The sequence below is a fragment of the Pterocles gutturalis genome, unplaced genomic scaffold (assembly GCF_000699245.1).
Source record: "Pterocles gutturalis isolate BGI_N339 unplaced genomic scaffold, ASM69924v1 scaffold9605, whole genome shotgun sequence".
In the NCBI taxonomy this organism is placed as follows: domain Eukaryota; kingdom Metazoa; phylum Chordata; class Aves; order Pterocliformes; family Pteroclidae; genus Pterocles; species Pterocles gutturalis.
The window spans coordinates 1-13,894 of NW_010140863.1; the positions used below are offsets into that span (position 1 = coordinate 1).

At 40.0% G+C, this 13,894-nt stretch overlaps 1 protein-coding gene across 1 annotated transcript; it reads left to right on the plus strand.

Annotated features, from left to right (window-relative positions):
- Positions 1 to 76: 76 nt before the first annotated feature.
- RABL3 (RAB, member of RAS oncogene family-like 3) lies at positions 77 to 11,439 on the plus strand (the record flags this gene model as incomplete). The annotated part of the gene is made up of 7 exons (XM_010083832.1): positions 77 to 181; positions 1,288 to 1,417; positions 4,166 to 4,280; positions 5,792 to 5,942; positions 6,804 to 6,875; positions 7,966 to 8,004; positions 10,630 to 11,439. Coding segments are annotated over 7 exons (678 nt in total), but the record flags the coding sequence as incomplete, so codon positions are not given.
- Positions 11,440 to 13,894: the final 2,455 nt, after the last annotated feature.

A 13,894-nucleotide genomic window follows, 5' to 3' on the forward strand; every position in this document is an offset into this window, starting at 1 on the left:
GAGGAGGGCGGCGGGGCTGTCGCGTTTAATTGGTGCTTCAGCCCGTCACCTCGTGCCCTTGTGTGACCTCCCTCTGTGTGCGCTTGCAGGTGTCGGGAAATCTTCGCTTGTTCACCTCTTATGCCAAAACCAGGTGCTGGGAAACCCGTCCTGGACAGTGGGCTGCTCGGTGGATGTTCGAGTAGGTGACGTGCCCGGCCTCCTGGTAGCCCTAGCGTAAAGTGTGAGGGAAGAGAAGGGCCTTGACGTATTTTTCTTTTCATTACTTACCACCCCAGAAAGAGGTGTGTTTCCATGTTATGTTTTGCTGAGCAAATAGTATTAAATGTGAGCCAAGCACTTGTGTGAGGAAGTTTTGACGTTACAAGGTGGTCAAGAGTGAATGTTATTTGTCATTCATAGCATCTCTCCTCACTGCAGTGGCCACTGGTGTGTTACAAGTCGTGGAGCGGCCAGGTTAAGTCAGAAGGCACAGCATTTAAACTATGCCTCCATGAGAAACAGTTAATGCACAGCTAGATTGTCAGCCAAACATACTGGGGAAAAACAATTTGCTTGTTTAATTTGAGGGTACTGACCGTGACCATAGGGTTGCTTCTCTTCCTGTCTGCTCATTGCGGGACCTACTATCAGAGGAATGAGGATATTCATCTAGCAGTTTTTTGGCCCAGCCTACCTGCAACCCTCATGGGTTAGTGATAAACACCTTCTTCCTTCATCACTCTGCCCCATTGTCCTTGAAATGCGTTGCCATAGGTTAGGGTTTATTTCAAAAATTTGGAGAAAGAGACATGGCAGTCCTGTTTGACTGTAGAGCAAAACTACCTAGCAGATCCAGGGCTAAAAATTGTTGATTTATTAGCTCAGTTGAGATGTCAATGAGAATTTGTAAAGGAAAAAGATGTGATAGTTGGAATCCAGTGTAATCACCTATGTATTCATGCAGTATTACTGTGTGGGTTTTAACAACTGCAAGAAGTCATGACCTTACTTTATTATCTGCTGTAGCAACATGCTATTTCTAAGCACATCATGAGGCATTAGGTTGGTTAATATCAAGGTGGAAAGGATACTCCCTGAAGGCTCACCAAGCTCCAGCTGTGGTATCAGTGGCCAGTGCTTGACACATTCCATCTCTCTTCTATTTGAGAGACTTGAAATGGTGTCAACATGAGAATTGAGAAATTATTGAGTACAATAATCCTTTGAGCTGAATGTGTAAGTGTTGTATGGATTAACTCCTGTGAGCTGGTGCTGTGGTTATGCATAATGTGAATTTTTCATCAGATCCATGACTACAAAGAAGGGACTCCAGAAGAGAAGGTGTACTACATTGAGCTATGGGATGTTGGAGGTTCAGTGGGTAGTGCCACTAGTGTGAAAAGCACACGAGCAGTATTTTACAACTTGCTGAATGGTAAGTTTGGTTGGTGTAAATCTGGTTTTATCACTGTTTCTGTTATGAGCTGTCTCTTGGTTCTGGGGCAGGATTCCTTTAAATCTGTCTAGGGGCTATATTATTCTCTTTTCTGATCACAGTACACTTATACAGGAAAAAACCTGATAACATTCATAGGCAGAATATTATGGATTCAGTTTTGAACTGTAAAGGCATTAGGCAAACGTGCAGATGAGCTTTATCAGCCTTTCACTTCAGCCTTGTGCAGCTGGAGCAACAGGGAGTCTTTGAAGTTGCGGTGGGGTCCCTTCCAGCTACACTTGCAGACATAAAGGCTGCTTTCACCTTTCCAGGCCTGATATACGTGCAGAAATATGAGTTATGTTTTCTTCTCTGTTCATTTCCAAAACCTACAGCAGGGAAATAATTATTTGAATTTATATGAACTTTCATAGTTATATCCTACCCTGGCAGTTTTAACTGTTCCCCCCTCAAATTGCGATATGCTGATAACCATCTTGCCTCTGCTCATTTAATTTGCCAAATTATTTTTAATAATTGAATCTTGCAACTTGCTGTAGGTAGAAGGTAGTATTTTGTGCCTTCTGTTGAGATAATGACTTAAAGGCATAGTAGTTCATCTGTACCAGTAATAAGAGCAAATAAGAAATTACAAACTTAATAATGCAGTATTTCAGTTGTTACTTTTTGGCATCCAAGGATAGTTCATTAAGAATAGATGTATACCAGATTAACAACTGCTTCTGAAAATCTGTCTCAAATGTTCTGTTTGATTCTCATTTCTTGTTCCAAATCATTTGAGGGTCTTTCAATAATGTGTTTAGCCATACAATAAACCTTTTTCCTCTGTGATTTCGTGTGATTATTTAGTTATTTCTTCCTCCTTTCCCAGGAGGAAAACTGTGTAGGTACCTCTTGTGTATGTTGTTAACCAGACCTCTGTAAATAAAGTTTAATGATAAGTTGAGATGTGCCCTCAAAGCAAGCCTCTTTGGTATATGAAAAAAATTTATTTCTTTTTTGACATCAAATCCACAGTATGCCAGTCGAGTGTGGGTCGGACTTGGAAGTATTCTAGAACAGCCCATTAGGAGATGAAATCTTGAACTTGCATGTCTGAATTATACTTGATGACGTTATTAAACTAGAGTTATTTATCTCCATTGCGCAAAAGATATTATTAGGCAGCTTGCATATGAAAACTGTTGACTTTGGTGGTTAGCCTTGGCTCTGGTTTCTTTCATTAGATTAGTTCCTTCATTAGAGCTTGTCTCACAAATTGCCTCTGTTTGACCTGATGTAAGAAGAGAAGATGAATGCATTGCTTCTGCCTGACTGCTTGTTCTTTCCGGGCTTGCAGTGGTCTGAAAGCCTGAGATCAAAAGACAGTTAATGTTTGGTTGTGGCAGCATCCGTGCAGGCTGTCAGCAAGACCTATCTGTTGAGCAGCTTAGATACGGTTTGCTTTTGGTTTGGCTGCACAGTTTCTGCTTTGGTGTCCCTGCATCTGGTGTGTGGACTATGATAGTCTAGGACAGTGACTTGGCAGTAAGGCTGTGGCTTGCAGGCCTCAATGGTGGAGGAGCATTTTCTTGGGTAGCCATGGGTCCTACCTGACCTTTTTTTTTGATGTTGATGTAGTCTTTTTCTGCTAGTGCAGAAAGTTTTTGTAAGTTTTTTGGTGAAGCAGATAAGGGAACTGACCAATCAAAAACATAACTGAGGAAGAGCACCTGGAGGTGGAGAGTGTTTCTTGCAGGTTATGAAGCCATGCCTCTGAATCTGTTGCCCTAGGCCAAGTTATGTTGTATCAGGCTTTTTCTCCCTGCACTGGGGGTGGACACACAGTGCCTTTTTATGCTGTTACAGAGATGAATGCTTTGAAATAGGGCTATGGTTGTGTTATTCTGGGAACTCTCATAGGAGAGTCTGTGCAGAGTCATGTGGGGTACTGGAGAGTGTTTGTGGAAATGTGGTTTGTTTGTAGTGTGTACAGTGGGTGGCACCTTTGGGAGTTAAGGTGAAAGATTTAAAGAATAAGTTTGCTACAACTGTGGGCTGTGAAGTGTGTTGAGAACGAATCCTGATGATGATAAGAGGCATAATTCCGTTTTGTCCTTGAATTAATAATGGTTTGAAGTCTGGAGGAAGTGGGAACATTCTACAGGTTGCAGAAGGTGTGAATAAATAGAAGAAATTTACTAGCAGGAGTTGGTAATTGAGTCAGGAACTATGGTTATCAGAAGTGGGTGTCTGTTAATAGCACAGCTAGGAGGTTTGCCTGGCTGTTTTTCTATCTCAGAATTTACATTTTGAAGGATCATGGTAATGAAAATATGCCAGAAGCTTAATCTTAAATACATGAAATCTTATTAATTCATGTTTCTACCAGCCATTTGGTGGACTGTGAAAGTTTATCTGAGTCTGTTTCCCCTTTGGATACCTCCCCAAGTTTGTAGCATTAGTTCTTGTTCTTGAAAATGCAGGAAAGCAATAGTGCTCTCTAAACTGTTTGAAACAAAGAAACAGCCTTTAGACTTCTTAGATGGTGTGACAAAAAGATAGTTATAAATATCAGCTAGGTAAAACAGAGGAAGGCTAAATTCTCTGCTGCAGTAATACAGAGTTTCAGTATCATTAGGACTGGGCAGAGCAGAATCAGGGAATGCAGATGTCATTTTGTTAAGATAAGGAAAAAAATACATATCATTAAATAACATCTTGCTGCCTTCTCTTTCACTTTAGGGATAATTTTAGTGCATGACTTAACCAATAAGAAATCGTCCCAGAATTTGTATCGCTGGTCTTTGGAAGCACTCAACAGAGATGTCGCTCCAACAGGAGTTCTTGTGACAAATGGGTGAGTGAAAAACATACGTGCAGGGTTAAGACACGATGAATCCACGCTGTTATGAAAGTCTGTTTTCATCCCTAAGGCTACTTGAATTCCACACAAAATTAGATGTGGGTAGACTGTTAAGAAAGAAAGAAAAAAATGGGTGGTATCAAAGAAAATGGCTGTTCTTTTTGATTTGCCAATCAGGCCATTCTGCCAGTAGATTCCTAAACTGTATGTCAAAGACCTTGCTTTAAGGGGAAAGATGTTTACTGTGACCTTCATCTTTCTGAGGCCTCTGTGAGAATGTGTCTAGTCCCTTAGACCTGAAGATTTGTGTGTCTCTACTGAGATGTGCAAAGCCCTTGTACAGGAAGTCTCATGGGATGGCATGTGTCTGCTCCAAAAACTGTTCCCTCCATGCACCAGGACTGAGAAAGCTCACTTAATTATTTTTTGTTTTGAGTGGTAGGGGAATTATTTCAAGAGTGTGGCTAAAAAAGAGCTTGGAAAACTCTGCTTAAACAGCATAATTAGATTTCCAATATCTTGTCAGATGTTTCCTGCTCTGTCTCCATGCTCCTGTTATACATGCAGTCGAGGAGGTTTTAAGGTCATTGATAAACCTCACACATGAGCAGGGAAACAATAATAAGGAGTAGCTTTTTGTGGGAAGAATATCAATTGTTTATCTGCCTGTACATAGGTGTTTCTGCAGAAGCATGAAAGAAGGGAAAGAATTCTTCAGTCTTTCCACATACAGGCTCTTCACAGTTGTTTTAATTTCAAAGCTTAATTTCCGTCGGGGACAGATGCTTGGCCACTAGCAATTGCTTGGTCAAGTGGTTGCTGCTGGTTGTGAAATTACTTTCTCGAAAACTTGGTTCAGGTAAAAATGAAAGACAAGTGTGAGGGGAATGATTGGAGCTTGGATTTGTGATGACATTTAATTGTGATATTAGTTATTTTGTAAAGGCTATCTTTGATCATTATTCATATCTGAATCAATGCTTGTTGGAATTCAGCTTGTAGTGGCTACCTCTATTTGAATGTGGAAGAATTAGTAACTTGCCACCACAGACTTGTTATGGCAACCCTCATTGATCTAAGGTGGAAAGGAGTAGTGTTTCACAGTTGCAATTTATTTCATTGTCCCTCATTAAAAAGTGTATATATGTAGGAACTTAAAGTGTTCAAAGATGACAGCTCCCTGACATGTTTCTGGTGCCTGCGTACACTTGTACCATTCCTGTTTCCTTCCTGCTTGTGTTAGCATTTCTTCTGCAGTTCATCTATGCCAAGAAGAAATCCAACTCATATGGTTTCTTTTCTGTTTCCTTTCAATCCCTGTATAGTGACTTAGGTGCAGAAACCCTTCCTTAATTTACAGATAGAGCACATTCTCACTTAGCTAAATAATGCCACTTAATAAATAAATCACTGTTACTTGAAAGAGACAGGGCAGCTGATGGTGCCCCTGTGCCCACTTACATGGCTGCCACTTCATTCAGAATTGTATTTGTTTCCCTCATCAGTGACTATGACCGTGAACAGTTTGCTGATAATCAGATTCCACTGCTGGTAATAGGAACTAAGCTGGATCAGATCCCAGAAACTAAGCGGAATGAAGTTTTGACCAGAACAGCTTTCTTGGCTGAGGATTTCAATGCTGAAGAGATAAATTTGGTTAGTATCCTTGTCAGCAGTGTTGGTTTTCTGTTATATGGGAGTGATTCAAATTTTAGTAAGTAAAGATGTTGTTACAAAAATTGAGCTTTTGGAGATTTTCTCAGTAATGATGGAGTGTCATGCACATGTTGATTGGCTGTCGCCCTTGCTTGATTAAATGATTGTCTTTGGTTCACTGTAGGTGGGTATAGAGGGTGTTAGATAAGGTCACTGAAGCTTAGAATTGATGGTTGGGAGTTTTCTCTTCCTGTTCTTAGTTCTGACACAGACTGTCTTTGAATGAAGCATCAAGATCACTTTATTTATATATATGTATATATAATGTGCATTTATACGTATAAAAATATACATGTGCTGGGTGAATGCTTGTATATACACACACATGCACAATCTCCTGTGTAGCCTGTCCAAATTATTAGCTGACTGTATAGCTGGTGGCAGAAGGAAGGCGTGGAGCACATAGCGGGGTGCTCCTGTTGATTCACAGAAGTTGGCCTTTTCTCTCAAATGACTGTGGAGAAAAAAATCAGCAGCTACACAGTGTTTTCCCTAGCTCATTGCATGTGTCAGGGGAAAGGGTGTGTTGATTTCCATGTGTGTGGATTCCTTACATTAATTTCCTTTTGCCTGGTTTGTTGTTGTCTTTTGTGTGTTCTAGGATTGCACCAATCCTCGTTACCTGGCCAGAAGTTGGCCTGTTCTCTCAAATGACTGTGGAGAAAAAAATCAGCAGCTACACAGTGTTTTCCCTAGCTCATTGCATGTGTCAGGGGAAAGGGTGTGTTGATTTCCATGTGTGTGGATTCCTTACATTAATTTCCTTTTGCCTGGTTTGTTGTTGTCTTTTGTGTGTTCTAGGATTGCACCAATCCTCGTTACCTGGCTGCAGGTTCGTCCAATGCTGTCAAGCTAAGCAGGTTTTTTGATAAGGTAAGTCAAGTCAGTTAAATTATGTTTTATTGTTTTATGTATTGAACACTGTGATGTGAACATGGAACAACAGTGAGCTGTTCCTTTCACCATTCCATTTTTTGAGTTGGTTCAAGCCAGCTGTGAGGCAGGCCAAAGGTGAGGTCTGCTTTTGGAATCATCCAGAAAATAGCAGATGTGCTTGAAGGTTTGATGCTTGATCTACATGGAGCAATGAAAAATAACTCACAGATGTGCAAAGACACTCCGCATATGCTTTTGGAGTTGTTTGACAGGCCAGAGGGTATGCAGTGTGCTAAGGTAGAAATGTGGGGAGTTGCAAGCCTATGGTTAGCTCTGTCACTCCTGGTTAAAGCAAAGCTTAGGAATTAAAAAAATTGGCTTATTACTCTCCCTTCCTGTAACAGAGAGCATCAAGGCCTACTGTGAAAATGACAGAATAAATGCTCTGGTTTAAGCATCCCCTGGACAAAGAGATCATAGTGGAACAGATCACCTCCTGTAACTGATCATGCTTCAGAGGAAATTTGACCTGCGTTTTCTTTGGAGGAGGGTGGAGATTGTATAGAGTGATACAAATAACTTTTTGATTATTGTATTGACGGTATTGCCTCCATAGGTATCCTTCAGCACACACAGTGCATGCATCATTCTCAGTGAGCGAGTCAGGCTGCCTCTTCTAAAGCATCACCTGTGCCCAGGGGCTACTCAGAACGACTGGAGTTGTTACGCACCTGCAGAGCTTTTGCTAGTGCTCAGGCCTGCTGTGCCTGCCGAGAGGGGTAGGAATAACTGATGCTGGTGCAGTAAGGAGACATCCAAACCATCACCTCCATTACTCAAGAGGGCTAACTAAATTAGATGTCTGGAAGTTGAGGATAACACAGCTTTACTAGGGATGGCTGGAGATGGCAACTCCTTTTATGTGTAATGAACTTTGCACTTAAAGCAGTAGGCCTGGAACAGGGGATATGGGTTCAGACCTTGTCCCTGTTAGCTGTGAGCTTCAGTGCTCACGTGTGGAGTGTTGAATGGAATCTAAGTTTATGCATATGCTGTGCCAGCTAAGATCATCCTGTGTTTTTCCCAGGTCATAGAGAAGAGATACTTCTTAAGAGACGGCAATCAGGTTTGTAATTTTTCCTCCTTTTTTGTTTTGTTTTTCCCTGTGTAATGTGAACTGCTGACAGAGTCCTCTTTAAAGCACAGGCTTCATGTGACTTAAATGATAATCTATGCTGGTAATTGAGTTTTTAAATCTGTGGGAGCACAGCTGTTTTGGATAGACAGAAAAATGGCCGAATCTTGTCAGCTGAAGTATTTGTCTGTAATGTGATTGGCAATGAAATAATTGTGTTAACACAGCAGAAGTTGCAAGAGTGAGGTAAAATGAGCAAATATGATCTCTTTCGGATCTGTCAGCTTCAGGCTTCTTGGTTGCAGATTTAGGCTAGAGATGCTGTCCTGAAGGTCAAAGAAAAAGCTTTTTTTTGCACAGCTGGGACTAGCATTTTATCTTTTGTACAGGTAGTTTTCGTAGAAACAGTGGAGTCAAATGGCGGTATGATACCTGCTTGTAATTCATTCCTAAATGGCTGAATTAACTGTTTTCAGTACAGTTGGTGAAGAACTAGCAAAATTACTCTCCTGGTTTCTGCAGGCCACTTAATTTTTTGTTCCCCCACCTTCCCATGCACAGTCTACCATGTGGGGAGTAGCAAGGTTCCACTTGCCGTGTCTGTGAGGTGCTTGCAAATTACTGTGAATAGCAACACTGAAATACAATCAAATGTATTGTTAGATGTGCTGAAGGCCCCTTAGGGAGAGTGGGGAAAAAATAATCCCAAATGACAAAATGCTCAATTTCTTCAAGCATTTTTTATGCCTTTTAAAAATAATTTTTTTTAATCTTTCAGTTCTACATGATGTCTTTTTTTCCTCCCTTCTCCCCTCCTCCCCACAGCCCAGTGAAAAGAAGTCTCCCTTGTATGGTGATAATAGCTTAATGCAGAAGTCTGCTTGTGTGCTGGTTGTCTTTGATGCATGATGCAAGATTTTTATTTTTCTTATTTGATAATTTTTAGTGGCTAGCCAGGGATTAACTTTATATTCCTTGTGGCCGCATGCCAAAGAATGCAGCTGTCTGATGAGTACTTTCATCTGCTTCACTGAAAACAGCTCAAAAGCTTAAAACAAATCTTAAGTAGTAGACAGTCATATTTAAAGAGATAAAATCCAAATGGGAACTGGAGATTTCATTATAACTTCTTAACATTATTATTTGAAATGATCTACTTAATGTAAATCTTACAAATGTGTTTGTGGGTTTTCGACTCTCTTCGATCACTCGTGTTTTGAGGTATTTTTATTACGGACTTCTTCAGGATTAAAAGAATAAGTTTCAAATTGTTTGTAGCTATGACTTCAATCAGATCACTGATGAGTAATAGTTACTCTTAATTAGCGACTTAGATATAAAAAATACTAAAGCAGATAAGTTTATAGCTGTGGTGTCCTGCTACTTTTTAGTTATTATGATTGCATTTTTCCTTTTCAAATTCCCAAAGCAGTTTTGGTGAGACAAACCTTTGTGCAAAATCTGCCTGTTTTTTCACTTAGAGATGATTGCTTTTCAGAGATGAACAAAACAATTCCTGAGAGAATCTTGCAAATCTGTTTTGAGTTTTGGACCTGAAAACCCTAACTAAATTTAAATTGTGGGGGTTTTAGTGGACTTTTATTTTGCGTAAGCTCTTTAGCTTTCTCACTTTGCCAATGAAGTGTATAACCTAAGCAATATCTACTTTGTATTGTAAATTACATTTTCATCCACTACCATCTATATGTGCCCATGTTCTGGTGTGATTTGTAGTGCTTGGTTGACACCTTCCCTTTCAATGTATTGTATTTCCTATAAGAGTGTGGAATTGTTTTGGAAGGGTGTGTTTACTGGGTCTGCTGCTTCTGCTTGTATGTAGTTAGACATCTAAAAGTTATTCTGGACTGTAATCAAATAGTTTCATGATGCCAGCAATGGGACAGACATACAGTATGAGAAAGCAGTGCATCTCTTTCATTTGAAGGATTCACAGGTGCATAGGATTGCAAATCTGGTTGAAAAACCCTTAAGTCAGAGAAGCTTCTGATGGTTTCAAGTAGATTTTCTTTGTAAGAACTCACTGTCACGGTGTAAAGCAGTGTCTACAGATTGGCTATAAAAGCAGGAGTGCTAATCCTTTGCATTGCTGCAACTGTTTCTGTTTTGATAGTTTTCTTAAAGCTTTCAGCAATTGATAAATCTGTACTTTCAGCTACTAGAGAAGTGCTGCTGTCTCAGGTTAGAAGGCTTGAAGTCTCAACAGCTGTTTAATAGAAGTTGGTAATACTATTTTATAGTTTCAAAAATTAATGGAGGAGAAAATCTTGTATGCATTTGAATCTGGGGGGAAACATGGAATTGGAAATCTGTAATGAACTGATTTTGGATTTGTCCAAGAAATCAAGGCTTTCATTGTAATCCTTGCCAAAAAGCCCTAAGGAGCTCCATAAAACAAAGGAGCCATACTCAAGTTTTGCATCTTGTTTAACTGATGGTGCTCCTTTAGCAGTAAGCTGAAACATTTTAGTCCTGATTCTGGAGACGGCATGGAAGAGGAAGGCATTGTTGCAGTTGGCTTGGTAACAGGCACTTGAATGTGGGCTAGAGCGAGCTCATCCTGATTCTGACATGACGACTTATCTTTTCTGTCTCTAGATTCCTGGCTTCTCTGAAAGGAAAAGGTTTGGAGGAGGAACACTGAAGACCCTTCATTATGACTGAATAGTGAAGAAGTGGAAGATGATTTCTCTGAGTTCCTAATGACATTCCCATTCCAACTGGATGCTTAAAGACATTAAGGCTTATGTCAAGCAGAGTAAAATGATACTGTGCTTTGGCTGGGTAGACTGCTGAGGCTACTTTTGCTGGAAAAGACTTGGGGAAGAATTTACAAAGATCTAATCTGAAGCCCAGAGGATTTCTTAGGATTGCAGGCTGTCTGGATATCTGGGAACATTTGGGGAAAGTGCAATAAATTGAATGCCTCTCACACTGCTATAGGATACTCCATCATACACAGCACGTATATGTTACATCTTTGTCTCCATTTTGGAAAACTTATGGATGGTCTTTGCAATGAATTATATTCATCTTAGCTCTAAAGGAAAGATGACACTGAGTGGGCTTCTCATTTACAGTAGAGTGAACAAAACAAGTGAGCAAAATGTAAGGATGGGTAAGGAATGGTCTGGAAAATAATAGAATGCCTTTATTAAATTAGTGATGTTGTCTCACCTGGAACACACTGTTGAGCTCTATTCAGAAGGGATAAAAGAAATAGGCAAGAGATGAAAAGATCTGAAGCCTTAGAAATAAAATCATTAGTAGAAAAGAAGTGTATTAATTCTGCTGCTTAAATTAAAATTGTTTACTTTGGAGAGGGCAAAGTAAATCAGGTTCTCCTGTTTATCCTTTCATAATTGAGTGTGGTCTTGTTCTTAATATTAAATTAAAAAGCAATGCATTGAAAGCTGATAGAAAAAGTATGTTTTTATATAGTGCTTATTTGGAACAAATGTGACATGGTCTTACTGAGCCTGAGAGCTTAGTGGATTCAGAAAACATGAAATATCAGAGCATCCTTTGAATTACAATGGACAGAAATTTAAAAGGGATATAAAGCCCTGTATAGAGTAGGAACTGGGCATGATTAGAAGGAAAGTTCTGTGATATGGACGTTTCCTTTTCATATTTAAGGATAAAGGAGGCCTGACCTGGTCTGATCTACTGTGCAAGCTGTTGTTTTCCTAAATAGCCCAAGCTTTGTGCAGTTTCTCACCTCCCCATAATTATACAGAGCAGTAAAAGCCTGATTTATGGCAGTTTTTGCTTTCCTCTCCTTCCTCACAGTTATCTCTAACAGTTAAGCCTCTGGCAAAGGCTAACTAAGAGCTGGAGTTAGATGTAAATACAGATTAATAATAGGGATAGAAGAAGGTAAAATGCTGGTGTGAAATTGACAGCAAGCAGACTTCTGCAATCTCCAGATTACATCTTTCTGCAGCTCTTCTCTAGCAGCTGCTTGGAAATAAATGGAAAACTGCCTGTTGCCACTAATCAGGCACAAAATTGACAGCTAGGTGCACCAGTCAAACTTTTTACAAATATGGATACTTTGCTTTTCCTTAGGCCATTTCCAGAAAGGTCTTGGAGCATTTGCAAACATGACTGCAGTAAGTTTTTTAGATGCCTGTATGAAACAGGTTATTAGTTTACATTTACTTTATGACCAGGGAAAACAAGGTACTAAAATATTCATAGCAGATAATCCATGTCTGAGCTATGCAGCTCATGATAGCACCAATGTCTCTCTTTGCTCCTTTGGCAACAAAAGCTGGAATTATTTTCTGAAGGTCAGGTGCAGTCTTAGGGCAACCAAGAACTGGGCTCCCTCAGTAACTGCAGGGCAGAACAACAAAGCTAGGGCTATTTCTTCCTTCACCCTATGGCTTCTTAAGGAGAATTGGAAGTGTGGCAGAGTAAGGGAGGCCATTTAGTGTAAGAGGATGCATGAAGCAACAGTTCCACAGGTCTTTGATTTGGAGTAAGCAACTCTCCAAAGCAGCCTCCTTCAATTAATGAAAAAAAACTGGTGTTCAGCCTGCTGTAGGGTGACCTAAGCCCTAGTTGCAGCTTACCTGTGTTTGTGCATTTTGCTCCTGTGGCTCCACAAAAAAGAAACAAGTCTACATCTGAGAAATCTTGTGAAGGTCAGTTAATGCTCCAGGAAGAGGAAAGAATGCATAGGTCCTGTGCATCAGTGGGACTGAAGATTATGACAGTCAGGATTCAGGAGCAAATAAGAAAGAGATACTGTTGTAATAGGAGGGAGAGAAGATAAAGGAAATAGTATTGAAAAGTAGATCATGTGGGCAAGAGGCAAAAGGTTAGCAGATTGAGAGAGAAGTTTGCTCAAGGCTGTGGCTCCTGCTCTAGGTGCAGCTAAGTCTGTCTGGGCTCATTCATCCAGCTGTGAGTGATAAAACTCCTCCCAGGATGTCTCCATCCACTCTTGAAATGACCTGTTGTGTGGTCTGAGAAGTGGTCAGTCTCACTGTCCCATCTGCAAAGTGAAGGATGCTTCCCTGAAGGCGTGGTTCCAATGTATCTGTTTATCAAATTGTTGTGCTTTCAGTACATTGGGAATTAAAGAGTTTACCCTTTTTAATTTTAGTCTGGATGTTTAACTTGAGTAAAATGAGTACCAGAGTTGTTCCAAGCTGTTTTGTCAGTGTTTATTCTGATATCACCAACTTTAACTCCCTCCTACATAAACAAATCATTTAACCTTGTTAAGTTTTAATGCACTGAAATCCTTTATGTATTTGGTTACTGTCATTTGGTTATAATTCTAAAGGGTAAAGGCTAAATTTCTGTTCTCTTCTCCATCAGTAGCCCTGAAAAATAGTTGCACACCTGTCTGACCAGGAATACAGTGCTTTAGCATTTGTGGTCCCAGATTAGAATAGAATGCCTTGTAAAATACCTGTGTGGGTTTTTCCATGTATTTTTACCCACTTTTCTTTTTCTAGTATTTCATCAGGGCTGAGTTAAGGATAGTAGCATATTCACATTAAATACAATCTTGATATTTCATGGATTTTCCATACTTGGGGTTTGGACAACTGCAGTATCCCTGTGTTGTAGTTTTCACATTTATGTGACTGGCATACGCTGTAGCTCTCTTGAAATAGCTCTATATGATTTTTGTTTGGAGTGTAGCTTCTGTTTTCCTAAAGGTAAAGCAGAGGCAGAATGGATCATCGGAATTGTCAGAAGCCATTTCAGGCACCGTTAGCGTGCTGACTAGGTGTAGTGCGGGATTAGGTACGTGGTTATTTTAATCAGAGGTGCTGGCTTCATACACAAGTGACACCAGTTTAGCACTGTATCTTGGTTATACCCATATTGTTGTTCTGTA